Source organism: Hevea brasiliensis, chromosome 8 (assembly GCF_030052815.1).
Source record: "Hevea brasiliensis isolate MT/VB/25A 57/8 chromosome 8, ASM3005281v1, whole genome shotgun sequence".
NCBI lineage: Eukaryota > Viridiplantae > Streptophyta > Magnoliopsida > Malpighiales > Euphorbiaceae > Hevea > Hevea brasiliensis.
The window spans coordinates 10,042,661-10,064,729 of NC_079500.1; the positions used below are offsets into that span (position 1 = coordinate 10,042,661).

The 22,069-nt window shown below is 29.5% G+C and overlaps 2 protein-coding genes across 2 annotated transcripts; both read left to right on the forward strand.

Annotated features, from left to right (window-relative positions):
• The first annotated feature begins 13,980 nt into the window (after positions 1-13,980).
• LOC110652202 (7-deoxyloganetin glucosyltransferase) lies at positions 13,981-16,203 on the forward strand. The gene is made up of 2 exons (XM_058152037.1): positions 13,981-14,610; positions 15,175-16,203. The coding sequence occupies exons 1-2, from the start codon at positions 14,037-14,039 to the stop codon at positions 16,095-16,097; spliced, it is 1,497 nt and encodes a 498-aa protein (XP_058008020.1). The 5' UTR covers positions 13,981-14,036; the 3' UTR covers positions 16,098-16,203.
• Positions 16,204-20,200: 3,997 nt separating this feature from the next.
• LOC110649378 (7-deoxyloganetin glucosyltransferase-like) lies at positions 20,201-22,039 on the forward strand. The gene is made up of 2 exons (XM_021803919.2): positions 20,201-20,834; positions 20,922-22,039. The coding sequence occupies exons 1-2, from the start codon at positions 20,327-20,329 to the stop codon at positions 21,860-21,862; spliced, it is 1,449 nt and encodes a 482-aa protein (XP_021659611.2). The 5' UTR covers positions 20,201-20,326; the 3' UTR covers positions 21,863-22,039.
• Positions 22,040-22,069: the final 30 nt, after the last annotated feature.

Below are 22,069 nucleotides of genomic sequence, written 5' to 3' on the forward strand. Positions count from 1 at the left end.
TTTAATCTCTATATTTTAATAAAATTAATTATTTGATCTCTATATTTTAAAAAATATATCATTTATTATATATATTTTACTTTCCTTAAACTATTTAATTTTTTTATCAAATTTTCTATTAATAATCAGTCAAATTAAAATTTAGTACTTCTATTTTAATAAAGCTAATTAATTAATTTTTATATTTTTAAAAATAATATTATTTAATCATTTATTTTAGTTAAACTAATTAGTTATTCTTATGTTTTGAAAAACATATTCCTATTTAAAAAATAAAAATTTTGTTGTGTGGTGAATAAATATGAATTTATATATTTTTTTTAAACTATTCAAGTATAATTTCATTATATTTTCTATGTACTAATTTTATATTTTTTCTATTGAAAATGAATTTTCTTTGATTGTCGCCTTGATTACTTTTAGATATTAAGTAATATTTGATTAAATATTGTTTCCTAATTAAAAGAACACAAAAATGATAATTAGATAATTAAATAAAAATACTTGAATAATTAAAAAAATATAAATTCAGATTTAATCTCCAAGCAATAAAATTTATATTCTTTATTTAGGAATATGTTTTTAAGATATAAAGAAAAACTAATTAGTTTTACTAAAATAAAAAAAAATAAATAGTCATGTTTTTTAAAATATAAAGACAAACTAATTAATTTTACTAAAATAGAGAGGCTAAATAATAGTTCGATCAGATTAAAATTCATAACTAACAGAAAAATTGATGAATAGACTAAATAATTTAACGAAAGTAAAATATAAAGACTAAATAGTATATTTTTTAAATTACAAAAATTAAGTAGTTAATTTTATTAAAATATAAAAATTAAATAATAATTTTTACAAAATTTTATGTATTTTATATAAAATTTTACTATATATTTTATATTTTAAATTTATAATCAACTCAACTTAGATAAAACTTTTCCAATTAGTTGGACGGCAACATAACATCCATTATGAAGAATTGCAGCTCTGATCAAAGGACCATTAAAAGGTATTGAAAATTGGCATAATTATAAATTGTTCCAACGGGTGAGCCCCATGGTCTTGAGTGGGTCAATAACCCACCCAACTACATAAAAAAATTTTAAAATATATATATAATATATAAAAAAAATTATTAGTTTTTGAATAAATTAATTTTACTGAAATTAATAAAAAAATAAAAATTGGATCAATTTTATATTTTAAATTAATATATACATATATATATGCAAAGAGTTCATGTTTAAATAATTCATTTATAATTTTTTTTATTCTCTTAAATAATATATAAAGATTTGATTTTATGTTTAAATTCTATTAGATTACGTAAATAGGAAACTACTTTTTAATAGGCACTTCTCATGTTAATATTTTGATATATTAAAAAATTGTAAAATCTCTTCATTATTAAATTTTATTTTTTAAGATTAATTTTTATTTATAATTAATTAAATTATTTTAAATTTTAATTGAGATTAAAATTTAATATATTATTGATATATATGTCTTTGGTTTATATATAATTATTGGTCTATAATAATTAAAGCTGACCAATTAAATGCTAGATAAAATTTCTATCACTGATTGTTCCTATGGTTTTAGACCATATTGTAAATTAGGATGAGGCTTAACTGGGACTACTTTTATTAGGTAATGCGATATGCAATTAAAAAATAATTATGTTGTGAAAACCCAATATTTATCTATTTAATTATTTATTTATTTTAATTATCTAACAATAATTTAAAATATTTATCTAAAAAAATTATAAAATAAAATAAAGAATATTTCATTGGATGGTCTATTTATTTATTTTTAGATATATACTATTTTCGAAATTAAATATACATATGTAATCTGAACAATTCAATTCAATAATAAATTTTATCTCAGTAATGAGTGCTAGCCGATTATTGGGAAAGAGGTGTAAGGGGTATCTAGTTTATGTTGGAGACGTTTAGGTAGAAGGTGCAGGTTTAGAGAATGTTGCAGTGGTTAAGGAGTTTCCTATTATTTTTCCAGAAGATTTATTAGGTTTACCCCCGGAGCGAGAGGTAGAGTTTGGTATAGACTTAGTTCCTGGAACTGAGTCCATATCTATGCCACATTATCGTATGGCACCCGTAGAACTTAAGGAGTTGAAGGAGCAGCTACATGACCTACTAGATAAGGGGTTTATTCGCCCTAGTGTTTCTCCATGGGGTGCTCCTGTGTTATTTATGCAGAAGAATGATGGGTCTTTGAGAATGTGCATTGATTATAGGCAATTGAATAAGGTAACTGTGCATAATAAGTATCATCTTCCACGCATAGATGACCTGTTTGACCAACTTCAAGGTGCAAAGTGTTTTCTAAGATTGGTCTTTGATCTGGGTATCATTAATTGAGGGTCAAGAAAGAAGATATACTCAAGATGACGTTTAGGACTAGGTATGGACACTATGAATTTCTTGTAATGTCTTTTGGTCTTACCAATGCTCCAGCCTCTTTTATGGATCTCATGAATAGAGTTTTCAAGCCTTTCTTAGTTCAATTTGTTATAGTGTCCATTGATGACATTCTAGTGTACTCAAAGAGTAAAGAGGAGCATGAGCAGCATTTGAGAATTGTCCTTCAGACCTTACGGGAACACAAGCTATATGCTAAGTTCTCAAAATGTGAGTTCTGGTTAGATAGTGTGGCTTTTCTAGGCCATACAGTATCTAAGGATGGGGTGTGTGTTGATAAGAAGAAAGTTGAGGCAGTGCTTCATTAGCCTAGACCCATAACTGTATCAGAGATTCGTAGTTTCTTGGGTTTAGTAGAGTATTATAGACAGTTTGTTCAAGACTTCTCTCACATTGCAGCACCTTTAACTAAGTTGACACAGAAGAATGTGAAATTTCAGTCGTCTGAGGCTTGTGAAAAAAGTTTTTAGGAGCTTAAGACTCGTTTAACTACAACACCAGTGTTAACCCTTCCGTTTGGATCAAGGGATTATGCAGTGTATTGTGATGCTTCTAGGATTGGTTTAGGATGTGTTTTGATGCAGCATGGACGGGTTATTGCATATGCTTCTTGTCAGTTGAAAAGGCATGAGCAGCATTATCCAACTCATGATTTGGAAATGGCTGCAGTAATTTTTGCTTTAAAAATCTGGAGGCACTATCTGTATGGTGAGACTTGTGAAATCTTCACTGACCACAAAAGTCTCAAATACATCTTTGACCAACGTGATCTTAATCTTAGGCAAAGGAGAGGGGTAGAATTGCTGAAAGATTATGATTGCACCATACAGTATCACCCTGGAAAAGTTAATGTGGTGGCTGATGCTCTAAACAGGAAGTCTTCTGGTAGTTTAGCCCATATATCTACCAAGAGGAGTGTTAGTAGTATGCCCTAGAGCATATCATTTAGTATGTATCTTGTACATATTTTATTAATAAAATGCATTTTTATTTTTCCGTTTACATAATATATTTATGTGTAATAGAAAAGGTCCATTGATATTTTGTTAGAAATTCTATTCTTAAGTTGTTAAGAATATGAGTGACAGTATTTCTAGCACAAAGTATCATAAATAGGTTCACAATCGAGGATACTTCACAATAAGGATATGACTTATCCAGAAAGATTGTAATCATGTTTGCCTCCAAGTTATTTATATGAGATGTAAATAAGATGGAATGGTGAGTCTCATGCCATATAACAAACATGATAGGCACTTATACATGATAAGTAGGTTGAACCAGTGACATTTATGACAAGTACATGGAGTTTACTCTTGTCAATGCATTGTTATAAATCATATTAGTGCATATAATCTTTAGACCTGAGATAGCACGGTTATCTTGTATATAGGTGGTTTGAGTTTGATACTGCTTTCATACTTGTACTGTGTATGGGTATATGGGCATGTGTTGGCTCCTACTAGTTATATATGGAGGTAGGTGTTGATCAAGATGGAATCTGTTCCCCTAAGTAAATAGGGATAAAATCCTATTTTCATTTAATTGTTCTTGATGTTCAAGTTCCTGGCCAGGATAGATAGATTTAATCAGAAAAGAGTTTCTGATGAGAAAATCTTTTTAATCAAGAACTGAAATTAAAAGAGAACATAATATTCATAGCAAATGGGGTTTGACATAAACCATGACTCCAACTCGAATTGGGATTTTGTAACAGAGAGATTCTAGTGCATGATAACATATGATTATAGGTTCATTTAAGGTAAATCTTATTACTGATTGGGTGGCCATGGCATGTTATGCTAGGTGTTAATCATGGTCTATGAGGTACATAAAATGATTTAGAGAAATCATTTATGGTAAGAAAGAGTTCTGATAATATTAAGAGTTGATATCATGTCTCATTGCCAATTAGTGATGAGCCTAGTAAGTGACACATATACACAAGTAATCACCAAATTAAATATGATTTAATTAATTAATTAAAGATTTTAATTGATTAATTAAATAGGTTTGGTTTGCAATTAGATTGCAAATGTTAGTAGTATGCCCTAGAGCATATCATTTAGTATGTATCTTGTACATATTTTTATTAATAAAAGGCATTTCCACTTTTCCGTTTACATAATATATTTATGTGTAATAGAAAAGGTCCATTGATATTTTGTTTGAAATATTATTCTTAAGTTGTTAAGAATATGAGTGACAATATTTCTAGCACAAAGTATCATAAATAGGTTCACAATCGAGGATACTTCATAATAAGGACATGACTTATCCAGAAAGATTGTATTCATGTTTGCTACCAAGTTATTTATATGAGATATAAATAAGATGGAATGGTGAGTCTCATGCCATATGACAAACATGATAGGCACTTATAAATGATAAGTAGGCCGAACTAATGACACTTATGACAAGCACATGGAGTTTACTCTTGTCAATGTTTTGTCATAAATCATATCAGTGCATATAATCTTTAGACCTGATATAGCACAGTTATCTTGTATATAGGTAGTTTGAGTTTGATACTGCTTTCATACTTGTATTGTGTATGGGTATATGGGCATCTGTTGGCTCCTACTAGTTATATATGGAGGTAGGTGTTGATCAAGATGGAATCGGTTCCTCTAAGTAAATAGAGATAAAATCCTATGTTCATTTTATTGTTCTTGATGTTTCAAGTTCCTGGCCAGGACAGATAGATTTATTCAGAAAAGAGTTTCTGATGAGAAAATCTTTTTAATCAAGAACTGGAATTAAAAGAGAACATAATATTCATAGCAAATGGAGTTTGACATAAACCATGACTCTAGCTTGAGTTGGGATTTTGTAACAGAGAGATTCTAGTACATGGTAACATATGATTATAAGTTCATTTAAGGTAAACCTTATTACTAATTGGGTGGCCATGGCATGATGTGCTAGGTGTTAACCATGGTCTATGAGGTTCATAAAATGATTTAGAGAAATCATTTATGGTAAGAAAGAGTTCTGATGATATTAAGAGTTGATATCATGTCTCATTGCCAATTAGTGATGAGCCTAGTAAGTCACACATATACACAAGTTATCACCAATTTAAATATGATTTATTTAATTAATTAAAGAGTTTAATTGATTAATTAAATAGGTTTGGTTTGCAATTAAATTGCAAAGACCCTAGCATGACTTGAAACTAAATCTAGATTATTGGATGTATAGTATAAGTTAAATTTATATTTAAAGTGTTTAAATATGAATTTAATTAATGAGAAATTAATTAATAGAGATTAATTAATTAATTTATATTTGATATAAATTAGAAGAAGAAAAAATAATTATTTTATGTTAAGAACTCAAAATTAAGACACAGGGGCATTTTGGTCATTTCACAGTGTGGCATGTGGCACCATGAGATGGTGACACATGGGATTACACATAAGCTTGCCAAATATTTTTAATCATGCAAGATGATTAATATTAAGATTAAATATAGGTTTGACACTTGGCACAATGTGATTGGGTCACTTAAACCTAGAGCTAATCAAAGGGTGACATGTGGCAAGGGTTTAATGTGTTAACCTAGCTATATAAGTGTTGTTATGAAAAAAGAAAAGCAACCAGCAGCCACTCCTCTCCTATGTCACGCCATTTTGAGGCTCTCTATCTATTCTTCTTCATCTCTCATCAATTCAAAGAGATTAGCCATCAATCTCTTGAATTAAGAACATTAGAAATTGTTTCTAGTGTCCTGTTTACATCTCTAATCTCTTAAAAGGCAGAACTTGAATTTCTAATTAATAGAAAAAGCTTTAGAAGCTGTTCAAGGGCTGCCATAGGTGTTCTTGGTGTGGACAAACTAGAGGGACAACATCTGGTGTCCTGAAAACAAATCTCAAAGGCGCAGACACGCTGCAGTACATCAAGAGGTTAATGTAATCGTTCTTGATTTAATCTAGAGTTCTAAAATTAATCTGATTAATTTTAAAATCTTAAATAGCAAATATAGATCCAAAAACATATTAAAAGAGTTTTAATATTTTTTTTATCATTGAAATCAAATAGATAAAAATAAATCTCGCATGATGCATGTGACCCTAGGTGAAAATTTTTGAATTCAATGGTATAAACTTGTGTTTTTCACGCTTCCGTTCCTTCAACAAAGTCCCTAGCATGGCATGAAACCAAATCTAGGTTATTGGATGTATAGTATAAGTTAAATTTATATTTAAAGTGTTTAAATATGAATTTAATTATGAGAAATTAATTAATAGAGATTAATTAATTAATTTATATTTGATATAAATTGATTAGAAGAAGGGAAATAATTATTTTGGGTTGAGAACTCAAAATTAAGACACAAGGGTATTTTGGTCATTTCACAGGGTGAAATGTGGCACAATGAGATGGTGACACATGGCACTACACATAAGCTTGCCAAATGTCTTTTAATCATATAAGAAGATCAAAGTCAAGATTAAATATAGGTTTGACACTTGGCACAATGTGATTGGGTCAATTAAACCTAGAACCAATCAGAATGTGACATGTGACAAGGGTTTTAAGTGATGACCTAGCTATATAAGTGTAAGGATAAAAGAAAAAAATAACTAACTGTTGTTCTCTCTTTGGTGCCGCCACCCTTGGCTGCCATCCTTTCTCTTCTTCTTCATCTCTCATCAATTCAAAGAGATTAGACAATAATTTCTTGAATTAAAAATACTAAAAATTATTTTTAGTGTCCTGTTTACATCTGTAATCTCTCAAAAGGAAAAACTTGATTTTCTAATTGATTGGAAGAGCTTTAGAAGCTATTCAAGGACTACCATTAGTGATCTTGGTGTGGACAAGCTAGAGGGACGACATCTGGTGTCCTAGGAGCATCCCAAAGGTGCCAAACACACTACAGTGCATCAAAAAGGTTAGTGCACTTGTTCTTGATCTAATCTAGGGTTCTAATGAATTAATCTGATTAATTCTAAAATCTTAAATGGCAAATCTAGATCCAAAACATATTAAAAGAGTTTTAATATGCTGTTTATCATTGAAATCAAATAGATAAAAATGAATCTTGCATGATGCATGTGACCCTAGGTGAAAAAATTTTGAATTCAATGATATAAACTTGTGTTTTTCATGCTTTCGCTCCTTCAAGGAGGCCTCTGATTGGTGAATTACATGAGTTGTTAGATCAGGGAGTAGAGTTTGAAATTGTAGCTGGATCATTCTTAGCACATTTTCGAGTTAGGCCTATCTTAATTGATCGAATTAAGGCTGCTCAGAAGAGGGATTCTCAGTTGTGTTAGATTATAGATAGTATTCATCAAGGCCAAGCTCAAGGGTTCATGTTAAATGATGATGGAGTTCTTCGTTATGGCACTAGACTTTGTGTCCCCAATGTTGATGAGTTGAGAAGAGAAATCATAGATGAGGCACACCATTCTGCTTACACTGTACACCCAAGTTCAACTAAGATGTACCGTGATTTAAGGGAGCATTATTGGTGGGGTGGTATGAAGAGGGATGTTGCAGACTTTGTTGCTAAATGTTTGACTTGTCAACAAGTTAAGACAGAATATCAGAGACCATCTGGGTTATTTCAGCCAGTACCTATTCTCGAGTGGAAGTGAGAGCACGTTACTATGGACTTTGTTGTGGGTTCACCTAGTACATGAGGTGGTTACAATGCAATTTGGGTGATAGTGGATAGATTGACAAAATCTGTTCATTTCCTTCCTATGAAGACTACATATGACTTTGCTAAACTTGCACAGTTGTATATAGATAAGATTGTTAGTCTTCATGGTATTCTAATTTCCATTGTCTCTGATCATGGTACTCAGTTTACTTCTCGATTTTGGAAGAAATTCCAAGAAGCTTTAGGAACACGAGTAGACTTTAATACTGCTTTTCACCCTCAGACAGATGAACAGTCAGAAAGGACCATACAAACATTGAAGGAGATGCTTCGTGCATGGTTATGGATTTTGGTGGCTATTGGGATCATCATTTGCCTTTAGTGGAGTTTGCTTATAATAATAGTTATCAGGCAAGTATAGACCAGAGTTGGATACAGTTAACTTTAAAGAAGGTTCGACTAATTCATGATAGACTTTTGACTGCTTAAAGTCGATAGAGAAGTTATACTGATCCTAAGCGTAAAGATGTAGAGTTTATGGTTGGTGATCATGTATTTCTGAGAGTTTCACTTATGAAAATAATCATTAGGCTTGGAAAGAAAGGGAAGCTTAGCCCTCATTTTGTTGGTCCATTTGAAATTTTGGAAATAATTGGAGCAGTTGCTTACCGTTTAGCCATTCCATCTAATTTTGCGCATGTACATCCAGTTTTCCATATTTCTATGCTTAGGAAGTATGTATCAGATCCATCTCATGTTTTGCAACCTCAGACCATACAATTTAGGGATGATATGTCATATGAGGAGCAACCAGTAAAGATTTTAGATCGACAAATGAGAAAACTCTGGTATAAGAAAGTGGCTTTGGTCAAGGTCTTATGGCATAATCACTCAAGTAGTGAGGTCACATGGGAGGCAGAATCTGAAATGCAAGCCAAATATCCCCACTTATTTGATTCTTTAGGTTAGAATTTTATCTGTTTAAATTCGGGATCGAATTTCTTTTAAGGGGGGAAGTATGTGGAAACCCAATATTTATCTATTTAATTGTTTATTTACTTTAATTATCTAACAATAATTTAAAATATTTATCTAGAAAAAAATAATAAAATAAAATAAAAAATATTTTATTGGATGACCTGTTTATTTATTTATATATATATATATTATTTTTGAAATTAAATATAGATCTGTAATCTGAAAAACCCCATTCAATAATAATTCTTATCTCATTCTATACCTAATAGAACTCTTGAAATATATATACCCTAATTATCTCTTCTGCTAAACTTTACTCTCAAAACCTGTTTATCACCTCTCTTTTTTCTACCAAATACTCTCAACAAGTATTTTCATCATCTTTCATTATTGTTATATGTATGTGTATAATTTATTAAATAGTTTAGATTTTTATTTGAAATCTATAGAGACTTTGCAATTTATTTATGGGATATTTATAATTTTTATTCAATATTTTGTTTATTTACATTTTGCCTTTTTTTTTATTAGTAAGTGACAATATATTTATTTAAAATACTCTAATAAGACTTGCATGATTTAAGAATACTTAAATTATGTATTGGTCACGGCTCAGAATTTTAAGTCGTGACATATGTAAAGTTATATCCATAAATTAAGGCTGTAACTAATTCAATAATTAAAAAATTTATAAAGAAACTAAAAACACCCTGAAATAAATTTTAATAAATAAAAAAATTTAAATCTAATTTAAAATAGCCCTTCATATTAATTGCCTATACTATCTCTTGTTTCTTTCTTTAATAACATAAAAAAATTAATAAGTTTCTCTTTTATTTTTAATTTTAATATATATATATATATAACATAATTATTAATTACAGGTTGATTCAAGAATTAATATATTTATATATTAAGCATTTTAGAAGCCAATTAATTTGTTATAATATATAAATATTATTTTAATATAATTAATTTTGATTGAAATTTAAATTCAAAACTTTAAAATTAAAAAAACTCTTAACACCACTAATGTAATTAAACTCCTTTTCAATTTTAAATTTATCCCTTACGAAATTAACATAATCTTAAATTGGAATGACTCATAATTATTATAAAAGACATTATGTGTGAATTCTTAATAGGAAAAACATAAAACTCAATATTTTACGAGTCTTTTCTCTTTAGCTCTTTTGAAAGCTAGTTTTCTCTTATTCTTAATTTTAGTCTCTATTTATTTTATGAAAAATATTTTATATGTTTTTTAGTGTTTAGAGTACTCAGAAAAATTAATTAATAAAAAATATTTTCTTATTCAAAGAAAAAATTAAGTCATTTTTAAGTAAAATGACTTCTATTTTTTAAAAGATGAAGTTATTTTTTATTTTTTAAATTTTGATAATTTTATTAAAATATGAACACACTTATATATACATGAAATATATATATAAAATTTAATATTATAATCAAACAGTAAAAAATATTTTTATAAAAAATATTAATAAAAAATATCTTTCATATGTATGAAATAAATGAAGCCTTAGTTTCTAAGTTTTTTTTTCTTTTCCATCTTATTGGTTCTCAGTCTCCTTTGCCCCTTCAAAACAAGGAAGTCTCCTTCCTAGTTCGGACTATAATTTTTTTTCCCTTTCCTTTTTCAGGTTGGGTTGTAAATAGCTCTGATTTGAGGTGTGTCTTGTCTTGGAGAGGGTTCTTCGATGATTTGCTCCGTTTGGACGACTCTATCAGTGAAGCCGTCATCACGGTGGTTATGTTGGCTTGATAGTGGGCGTGGGTACTAGTCTCTTATTGACTATGACCCTTACACGCTGTTTTGGGAAATCTTTTAGGAATAAAGAGAAATAAAGAGTAAAAAATTTTTAAAAAAATTATTTTTTTTTCTTTTATTTGAATAGTAAAAGAGGAAAATAAAGAGAAAAAAAGAAAAGTATGATAAATTTATAATTTTATCTTATATATTTAAAAAAACTTAAAAAAGGATAATTTTATAATTTTAATTTATAATTCCACACTTTTATTATTTTCTCTCTAAATTAGAGAGAAAATAACAAAGAAAAAATAAGGGTTATTTTCACTACTCTTATTTTCTCTTCATTTTCAAACAAAAAAAAAAGTATCAATCTCAATTTATTTTCTTTCCTCTCTATTTTTTCCTCCTATCCAAACAGGATATTAAGGTTCCAAGAGATAGTACTGGTTTCTTAGTTTAAATGCTTATTCCTTCGTAGCCTAGAAATAAACTTAAAAGTGTTTAGTATGATATTAATATTAATAAGAGTAATTATGATATAATAATTTTTAATTTATTGTTAATATTATTTGAATATTTAAAAGAAATTAAGTTAATTTTTTAATTTATTAATATTTATACATTTTTAAAAGATTAATCGTTAACTTTGAAAGCCTAATTAATAATTATCTTTTTAAAAATTAAAACTTATTAAGGTAATATTTAACTCTTAAGTTTTTAACCTTCTATTAAACACGTTAAGATCAAAGATGATGATAAAGTAAATATTGTGGAGGTGTTTAGTTGACTTTTTAAGTATAATTAATAGCTAATAGACACCAAAACAGATGAGCTAAGGTGTTTGGTAACTTTAAAAAATTTGAGCTAATAACTGATGGGCAATTAATATGATATCCATCAGCTCCAATTTGCATCAACTTTATTGTTAGAATTGTTTCTCATCAACTAATAACTGATTTAATTTTATTTTTTATTTAGAATATAATATCATTTTTTATATAACTCGAAAATCAATATTATTAATATTATTTGCTTTTATCTTTTTATTTTACAATCTTAATACTTGAATTAGCGTATTACTATTTTATTAAAATATTTTGTTATTAATAACATAAAATATAGAATATTTATTTATTATAAAAAATAAGTTTTTTTTCCTAAAAACTTAAAATTGTAAGATTTTTTCTTTATAAAACAATAATTACTTTATTATTTTATAACTATATTTTTAAAATTATTTAATTATTTTTTAAGGAATTTAATTTTTTTATTTTAATAATAAAATAAATAATATGATATAATAAATCAATAATTATATTTTGATTTTAATAATATAATAAATGACATAATATATGAAATTAATAATTATATATTTATTTTAATAATAAAATAAATTATATGATGTATAATATCTAAATATAATTTTATCAAATACTTAATTTAAACTTATTATCATCAGCTACTAATTATTAACTATTAACTAACAGTAACAATTATTATCTTTGGCAAAGAACATATCCCGAAACCACTAATTATTAACTATTAATTAACAGTAACAATTATTATCTTTGACAAAGAACATATTTCGAAACAATGTGGCAAATCTTTTGCATGTTTACCAAATCAATAATGCTAGCCACATTTTTTGACCACTCTCTAGACGAGAGGGTGAGATATTGATTTAAATCTCAATCGTATCTAATTATATAAAAAATATATATAAATAAATTTAAAATTAATAAAATTTAAAAATAAATCCTTTATATTTGACATGTAAAGTAAGTTTCAGATTATATAATATAAGATTTGAATCAATAATTATATATATAAAGAGATTGCATTAAAAGTGTAATTACTGTTGGTAGCATCTTTTAATGGGAGCATAATCTTACAACAATGTGACCCTAAAAATAAAATAAAGAGGAAAACGACATCAAGTGCATCTTCTTAGGTATGGCCATTGGACTTGCTAAGATGCTATTTTATTTTTTTAATTCTCTCTCATGATGACTAATGTGCACAATTATAAATATAACATTTATCTTGAAATTATTAGAGAATTCTTACGAAGCTTCTTGTCTTCTGCTTCTATTATTAAATTAATAAAATGAAGATCAGATGTCATCATTTGGTAATTAGGCCCTGTTCTGCAATAGTTAAGTAGTGTTTAGTATTTTAATCAGAGTTAAAATATTATTTCTCTTATTTATATTATTTGATAATATAATATTTATATTAATATTTTGAAGAAGTGATTCATCCTTTTAACTTTTAGAAATTGATAAAATGTTTTAACGAGAGTCAATGAAATTTTATTATTATTTTTATATTTAATAATTATTTTTACTAAATATTTCTATCGTAATAGTTATATAAGCAATTAACTACTAACCGTTAATTTTAAATAATTAATAATTATTAAAATAATTAATATTTTCAAATAGGAACTTCGCCTAATTTACTATTCAATCAATAAGAAATATTTGTCTTTCTTTTAAATAAGCAATTATGAAATATGCATACACGTAACCAAGGATTAAATGATCCCACCTCATGATTAACTTAAAAGATTCAAATTATTTTGAAATTTTAGAAGAAAAACAAAATAATTAAACCACAACCCACATTTAATCCCTTCAGATTTAAGTAATACAGGAATGAGTATGCCTGGTCACTGGCTCGATTTGAGTTAATTTTGAATTGAAATTGACAGTTTAAATTCTTGGAAGGAAGTGAATTGAAATTAAACTAAATCAGTTTGGTAATTAATTTTGATCTAATTGAAAGGCGATTTTGGTTTCAATTTTTAATGGGTTTGATTCTGATTTGAAAATAATTTGATCTACATAGCGCTATCTAAAGCTACCGCGTAAAAAAATATGATTTGAAAAAATCAGTTATTCAAATCATTCATTTTTATTTAGTTACAATTCAGGCTTCGAAAGATGGTCAAAACTGACTCTTAAAGTCGACTAATTATTGGATATACTGGGAGCACTAAAAAATAGTGATCCCTTAAATATAAAAAATTAATTATTCTTAATTTTAAGAAAATAAGACCTATATATTTTCCAAAAAAAGTGTATGTACACCGACTATACTAAATAATCTGTCACTAAAGTATATCTCATTCCAGTTCAAGCCTTTAAACTGCCGATTCAAGTTGGTCTTGGCCCGGTTTAGAGCCAGAACCGGCGGCCCTGGTCGGGTCTACGGGATGAATCGCTTCAAGAGAACAAATCTTCCTTGGAAGCTCTTCTTTTTCTTTCACTTTTTGAAGAAACCAATATCAATGGAGTCTTTGAAACCCCATGCAGTTTGTATTCCATTTCCTGCTCAAGGCCACATAAACCCTATGCTAAAACTTGCAAAACTACTTCATTTCAGAGGCTTCCACATCACCTTTGTCCATACAGAATTCAATTACCAACGCATACTCAGCAACAGAGGTCTTGATTCTCTCAAGGGCTTCCATGATTTCCAGTTTGAAACTATCTCCGATGGTCTGCCGGAGGCTAGCCAGCGAGGCATCGAAGACTTACAACACCTCTGTATAACCTTGCCGGACCATGGCCGGCGTTCATTTCGGGACCTCATAGTTAAACTTAATGGCTCATCGAATTTGCCTGCTGTTTCTTGCATTATTTCTGATGGTGTGATGAGCTTCACTTTAGAGGTTGCTTATGAATTTGGCATTCAAGAGATGATTCTTTTTACTCCTAGTGCTGTTGGCATGTCGGGTTATCTTCACTTTGAAGAGCTCAAGAGAAGAGGCGTTGTTCCACTAAAAGGTAAAATCTTTCTCTTCCTCTTTCTCTTTTCCTTTTCCTTCTCTTTCTTCTTTCTTTTTCCTTTCATGAGGATTATTTTTGGAATAAAAAATAATTTCTATATAGCAAAGAGGATAATAATTTAGGGAGCACTAAAGTTTTAATTTCCACCTTAAACTTGTCAGGCATGTTGAATTTGCCTTAAAATTAATTTTTTAAAACCAATTTAACTCATAAAATTATAAGAGCTTATTTAGCATTATTATTGAAATTGCTATTAAGAAAAAAATATATTTTTTTAAAAATACTAATTAAAAAGTATTAAAAATAATTTAAAATTAAATTTATAAGTTTTAATGGTGACAACACTAAAATAAGAAATAGTTTTTTTTTAAAAGTATTTAAAATGATGTTTTTTTTCTGAAAAATAATTTTGATCCTCAAACCTCAATTCCAAATAGACATTAATAAGTTGATTCGATTCAATTTAGTGGCAAGTGTTTATTTTAAATTTTAATGTAAAAGTGAAGAAATCTTTTGATAAACTGCATGCCTTGATAATTGTTAATGATATGCAAAATGCAGATGCTAGATGCTTGACTAATGGATATCTTGATAATGTAATTGATTGGATACCTGCAATGGAAGGAATCCGATTAAAAGATCTACCAACCTTCATCCGCACCACAGATCCAAATGACATATTCTTCAATTACAACTTAAAATCACTCAACAATTCCATGAAAGCTAAGGGGCTTATCCTCAACACATTTGATGAGCTAGACAAAGAGGTCTTGGATGTGATAAACACCGCATTTCCAGTGTTGTACTCCACTGGCCCATTATCAATGCTTCAGCAAAATCTTTCTTCACCAAATTTTGAGTCCATTGAATCAAATTTGTGGAAGGAAGACAATGAATGCTTAAGTTGGCTAGATAAAAGAGAGCCCAAATCAGTTGTGTATGTAAACTTTGGAAGCCTAATTACAGTGAGTCAAGAGCAGCTGAAGGAGTTTGCTTGGGGACTTGCTAATAGCAAGTACCCATTTCTGTGGGTGATTAGGCCAGACCTTCTTGATGGTGGAGAGAAGATAATGTCCAAAGACTTCATGGATGAAATAAATGGTAGAGGTTTACTTGTCGGTTGGTGTCCCCAAGAGACAGTTCTCGGTCATGCTTCAGTTGGAGGGTTTTTGACACGTTGTGGATGGAACTCTACCTTGGAGAGTATTTGTCAAGGAGTGGCATTGATTTGTTGGCCTTTTTTCGCTGACCAACAGACGAATTGCTTGTATTCATGTGAGAAATGGGGGATTGGGGTGGAGATTGATAGTGATGTTAAGAGGGAGAAAGTTGAACAGGTTGTGAGGGAGTTGATGGAAGGAAAGAAAGGGAAGGAAATGAGAGTCAAGGCGATGGATTGGCAGAGGAAAGCTCAAGTTGCCACAAATCTTGGTGGTTCTTCTTATAGTAACTTCGAAAGGTTGGTTAATGACCTCATGATATGATCACACCGATCTTTAGTAGAATGAATATCAACTTTTTTTATAAATTAAATTGAGAGATGTATACATCACTATTTTTTGTTTAATAAAAGTAATTAAATTGATGAAAGTAGAAGCATTAATTATCAATTATGATTTGATTTCGTTGAGAGAATTTTAGAATTATTTATTTTGAATATATTAAATTAATATGTGGATACATTTAAATTTGGTTAATGGTCAGTTTCCATCTAGTTTCGAGTTGGAATCTAGTTTCAATCTAGTATTTTAGAATTTGTGATTCCTTGGCCTTTGGGATTTGAACTATAACTAGTCTAGATTTTGTCGGTTCGAACGGATTTCAGTTCGATCATGGTTTTAATCCAATTTTAAAGCAATTTCAGTTTCGATTGGTCTAGTCCGATCTAATTCTAGTTCTAATTTAGGTATGAATTTTGGATTAACACTCTTGAAAATTTTAAATTTAATAAGATTACAAATAAAAGATAACATTCATTTTTATTGATAAAGAAATTTGTTACACTAAAGTACAAAAATAAAAATAAAAAGAATTGCTAAAACATTCATATTATATGTCATTTAGTTATATAATTTCTTAATTAATAAAAAAGTAATGATTTATTCTCTAATTTTCATTTTCAATATCACAACTAATCTTAGTTAGTAATAATAAAATATATATTTACCATTTTTGGGATTGTTTGCAATTTATTGAAGTAGAATTCAACTATAAATATATTTTTGTGATTTTGATATTTTATGGAAAAAAGGTAAATAATGAGCAATTAACAAAGTAATAATTTGTCACAACCCGATTTTTGGGCCGGATTGGCACTAGGACTTGGATCAGTATAAAGTCCCCGAAACCCGTAGTAAGCCTAACTATTACTAATCTATTCATAGAGCCCAAAACAGTAGCCCAATTTCAAGTAAATAAACAAACAGAGTTCGGCCATAAATTGGACTACCCAACAAGAAGCATTACTCACCCGACCTGTAAGTAAATAAAAATAATAATATGGGGAGCTCAGCTCACCCTCACAATCCTCAATAAATTTTACATACATCAAAGTATTCTCACATAAATAAGTTTACAACTTTAAAAATTTAGTTATTACAACCCCATATAAAAATAATACAACTACTGGTACATGCAGAGTTTTTAAATTAAACAAAGATAATAAAAGTAAAACTAAGTCTACCTGTCACCTGAGGAAAAATAGTTGAACAGGGGTGAGCATTCGACTCATAGAATAAGATATTGATTTTAAATATAATTTATAGAACTATCTTGATCTAATGTATTTCCTAGATATGAAATGCAACATAATCATATAGTATCAAATAATTTAAACAATACTCACACAAAAGATAATTTGGAGCACTCACACACCTATGTGGCATATATATATATATATATATATATATATATGGGAAATGATCCCCTATATAGCTCACTTAATTTCAATGCCTGCCAGAGAGGTCAACTCAAGTCAAACTTTCTCTTAATAATCCAGGTGCGGGAGTCAATGAGATCAACTCAAGCCGTACTCACCCCGACTTATCCATATATAAGAATAGGGTCCTACCGAATCAAGCTCCAACTGCAACTACCCATTCTGCTCAAGTCCACATCCATACCATACAGACACCAATACACGCACACAGCTCCAAATTACCTTAAGGTGACATCCACAAATAAGTTCAATAAAGTATGCAATAAAAGAGTGTACCTAGCATTTAACTAGATATATTCATACATATATATGAATGTATGAGCATGCTTTGAATATAAATTATTAACATTGAAATTATAAACAAAATCAACATCTACTTACTGATTGACCAAAGATCACTGAGGCAGCTGAGAAGAGGATGATGGTTGACTCGGATCACCTAAACAATTATAATCATAAATTTATTAATATTAAAACAAAACAAAGACTTAAAGAGATACCTTAAATTTATGTTAGAAATTCGGTAGAGTTTCTCCTGTAACTAGGACATACCCAACCTGCAAAACAACTCAAACACACTTCCTAATCTAATGGCCTCAGGCCCATAGCACAACAATAATATACTGCCCCTTCTGGGCCTATCAAATCAGTCAAAACTCATATAACTATATAATTTAGCTATTAAGTTTATAATTAACATTTTACAAAAAACTATCCAAACTAACCCAAAAAATTCTGTAATCATGCCCTGCAGTCTTTAATAATGTTATTATACTAATACAATTAGAATCATAATTTTCTAGCTACCCACAAATATTTTATGAATTTTATTCTAAACTTAACCTTAGGTAAAATTGTGTATTTGAAGTTTAGGTTTACCTATGCCAATTCTGACACCTGAAACGTGTCCAGGGCATTTGAAAATGGTGAAAAACACTTTAATATTGACCCACTTCTGAAGTGGGTCCGGCAGCCCATGTGTCTGGCTTGAAAACGCAGTCTCGGTCGCCGATGGAATTTTCTCAAAATAAAAATATCCCCACGAAGTTCACAATACCAGAAGTTAGAATATAATTTTTATTTAACTAAACAGACTCATTAAAGACTCGAAAAATTACTGATAAGTTCGTGGGCCTCAAAATTTTTGGTGTCAAAAAAAATTCCAAATTAGTGTTGTTGCAAAACTCTCGACGTGTAAGACGTGCTGGTGGTCTCAGATTTTTAGTAGGATTTATGGTTTAAGATAAATCTAGCCCAAAAATTAAAATGGGATAAAACTTTTGAAGTTTGATTCACACAAATCGAGAAACGATACCACATAAACTTGGTATATACACGATGCCCATGAAGAGAGTAGTGTTTTGATATCAAAAACGCTGAAAACGGTGACCGAAGAATAAAGTTATGGCCAAAAAAAAAAAAAAAGAAAAGAAAAGAGAGAGAGTGAGTGAGGGGGGCGGTGTCTGCTAGACATTCCTTTTTTACTTTCTTTTCTTTTTCCTTTTTTTTATATTTAAATCCTTGAACTTTTTTTTTAATAAGGTCCAAAATTATTTTCAATGTATTCCAAAATACTATACCATAATTAAATTAAGTTTAATAATAATAATAATAATACACACAATATATTAAACAACAATTTAAAATAAATTTAATATATGAATAGTAAAACATTAATTAAAATCAATTTTATGTAGTTAAGACACTATTTATTTTTGGAGTACAATAATATATTTATCATTTTTGCTATTAGTATAAAATAATATTATAATAAAATTCTAAGTTAAATACATTTAAAATTAAAATTCAAAACTTAACTTTAGAGCTTCAAAATAATTTCATAAGAGCATTTTTAAATAATAAAATAAATCTCAAATAATGCAATTAATTAATTGTTTATTTCTTTTTTTTTTGGGCATTACATAATTTAACTAAGAAAACAAAAAAAAAAAAAAGATAAACTCGCAAAAATTCTTGCTATAAGTGAATAAACACATCACAAAAAAGGGTGATAATTGAAGTCCCTTCGATAAATTTATGACACTGTAAAATAAGTTCAATCAATTAAGTAGACGCCACTCTTAAAAAGAGATAAATCTAAGATTAATTTACTACAACACAAAAGTTGATAAGAATTAAAATTTGATAACACAAAGTTGAATTTATATTGAACTCATAAAGCTCCTAAACATTACATAATAAATGCTTATTTATAGACATATGTTCTCTTATAATCTAGAAAAAAAATTTAATTAAAAATAATTAAAAAATCCTAAATAAGAAAGAAATTAAAGCTGCTTTAAAAGAGTCAAACTAAAATAAAAAGCGATTTTCTAAATCCTTTAATTATTAGGAGATTTTTTTTGACTTGTGAGTTTGCCCACAAAATTTGAGGGGGCCAAATTAAATTTACATATATGTAAAATTTTGACTTGTTTAAAAGGAAGTTGAGTTGGGAGTCCATACAAGCTTGGCAGCCACTCTTCTCCAGGGTGCTTTTGAATTTTTAATTAACATTTACATGATGTTCTTTGAACAAAACCAATTAATACAATAAATTAATATTAATTGAAGCTTTCCTATAGAAATGAGGTAAATTTTATAAGAATAAAAATTAAATGAATCAAATAAATATTTTATTCGGTGGCTGACTGTTATTTTGACTTATATCTTGAACCGCACGGCACGTCTACATCCTGGTCTTCCAGGGATTTATATATATTGCATTCTGTATTATCTAAGCAACTCCACGGCTCACTAAAGAAACAGAGAGATATGGATATTCCTGGGATGAGCAAGCCTCATGCAGTGTGCATCCCCTACCCAGCTCAGGGTCACATAAACCCAATGCTCAAACTAGCAAAACTACTCCATCACAGTGGCTTTTACATTACTTTTGTTCACACTCAGCATAACCAGAGACGCTTGCTTAAGTCTAGAGGCTCCAACTCCCTTCCTGGCCTTCCTGACTTTGTCTTTGAAACCATCCCGGACGGTCTACCTCCGACTGATGCTGATGCTAGCCAAGACATTGCATCTCTTGTTGAAGCTACCTCAACGAATTGCTTAGTCCCATTCCGTGAGCTTCTTGCTAAACTTAACTCGTCCTCTGATATTCCACCAGTTTCTTGCATAATCTCCGATGGTATCATGACTTTTACTCTTAAAGCTGCTGAAGAAATTGGAGTCCCTGATGTTCTTTTTTGGACTACAAGTGCTTGTGGATTCTTAGGCTATGCAAATTCTAAGAATCTTATTGAAAGAGGCCTAGTACCACTTGAAGGTACGAGTCATGATTTGATTAAAAGCCACCTTGGAATTTTGATGTAATTTTAAGTAATTAACAAGATTTCTCTGATTTTGTATGCAGATGTGAGCTATTTAACAAATGGGTATCTGGAGACTACCATCGATTGGATTCCAGGTATGAAAGATATTCGTCTGAGGGACTTGCCGACTATAATTCGCATAACAGATGGAAATGATTCAATGCTAAAATTTGCGATTAGAGAGATAGAGAAAGCCTCAAAAGCTTCAGCCATTGTTTTAAATACTTATGATGAGTTAGAAAATGAAGTTTTGCTTGGTCTTTCATCTATGTTCAGCCCTCCAATTTACACCCTGGGTCCTCTCCAGTTGCTTCTTGGTAAAAATTCTTCAGAGAATGATGTAGCATCCATCAGTTCCAATCTGTGGAAAGAAGACACTGAGTGTCTCCAATGGCTTGATTCCAAGGAACCCAATTCAGTCGTTTTTGTAAATTTTGGCAGCATGACTGTCATCACATCGCAACAACTTGTAGAGTTTGCGTGGGGACTAGCTAACAGCAAACAAAACTTCCTCTGGATAATAAGGCCTGACCTTGTCCAAGGTGAATCCGCAATTTTGCCAAAAGAGTTCCTTGATGAAACCAAAGAAAGAGGTATGATGGCAAGCTGGTGTCAGCAGGAACAAATCCTAAAGCACCCATCAATTGGAGGGTTTCTAAGCCATATGGGATGGAATTCGACGACTGAAAGCTTGTCAAGCGGAGTTCCAATGGTTTGTTGGCCAATTGGCGGTGAGCAGCCTACTAACTGCAGGTTTGCTTGTACTGAATGGGGTATTGGTATGGAGATAGATAATGATGTGAAGAGAGATGAAGTGGAGAAGCTCGTAAAGGAGTTAATTGAGGGAGAGAAGGGTAAAGAAATGAGAAAGAAGGCATTGGAGTGGAAGAGAAAAGCAGAAGAAGCCACAGCTCCTAATGGTAGATCATATATAAATTTAGACAGATTGATCAAGGAGGTGTTACTGTCAACAAGACAATAGATAGGTGAACACAACCACAAATGGAACCTCTGTTTCTTTTTTCTTTTTTTTTTTTTATGAAATTAAAACCTCTGTTTCTAATTTTTATGAATAAGGTGTGCATATTGTACTATAGATTTTTTAAGAAAGTGAGGATTTGAATCCTACTTATCTACCATTGATTATTTTTCTTATTTATTCCTTGAGGGGAAAAAAAAGCCCCACTGA

Bases quoted from the DNA above. Each gene is read 5' to 3' on its own strand.
- LOC110652202 (XM_058152037.1), top strand. From the start codon at position 14,037: ATGAATCGCTTCAAGAGAACAAATCTTCCTTGGAAGCTCTTCTTTTTC. The intron at 14,611-15,174 runs GTAAAATCTTTC...TGCAAAATGCAG, and splicing joins AGGCGTTGTTCCACTAAAAG to ATGCTAGATGCTTGACTAAT.
- LOC110649378 (XM_021803919.2), top strand. From the start codon at position 20,327: ATGGATATTCCTGGGATGAGCAAGCCTCATGCAGTGTGCATCCCCTAC. The intron at 20,835-20,921 runs GTACGAGTCATG...TTTTGTATGCAG, and splicing joins AGGCCTAGTACCACTTGAAG to ATGTGAGCTATTTAACAAAT.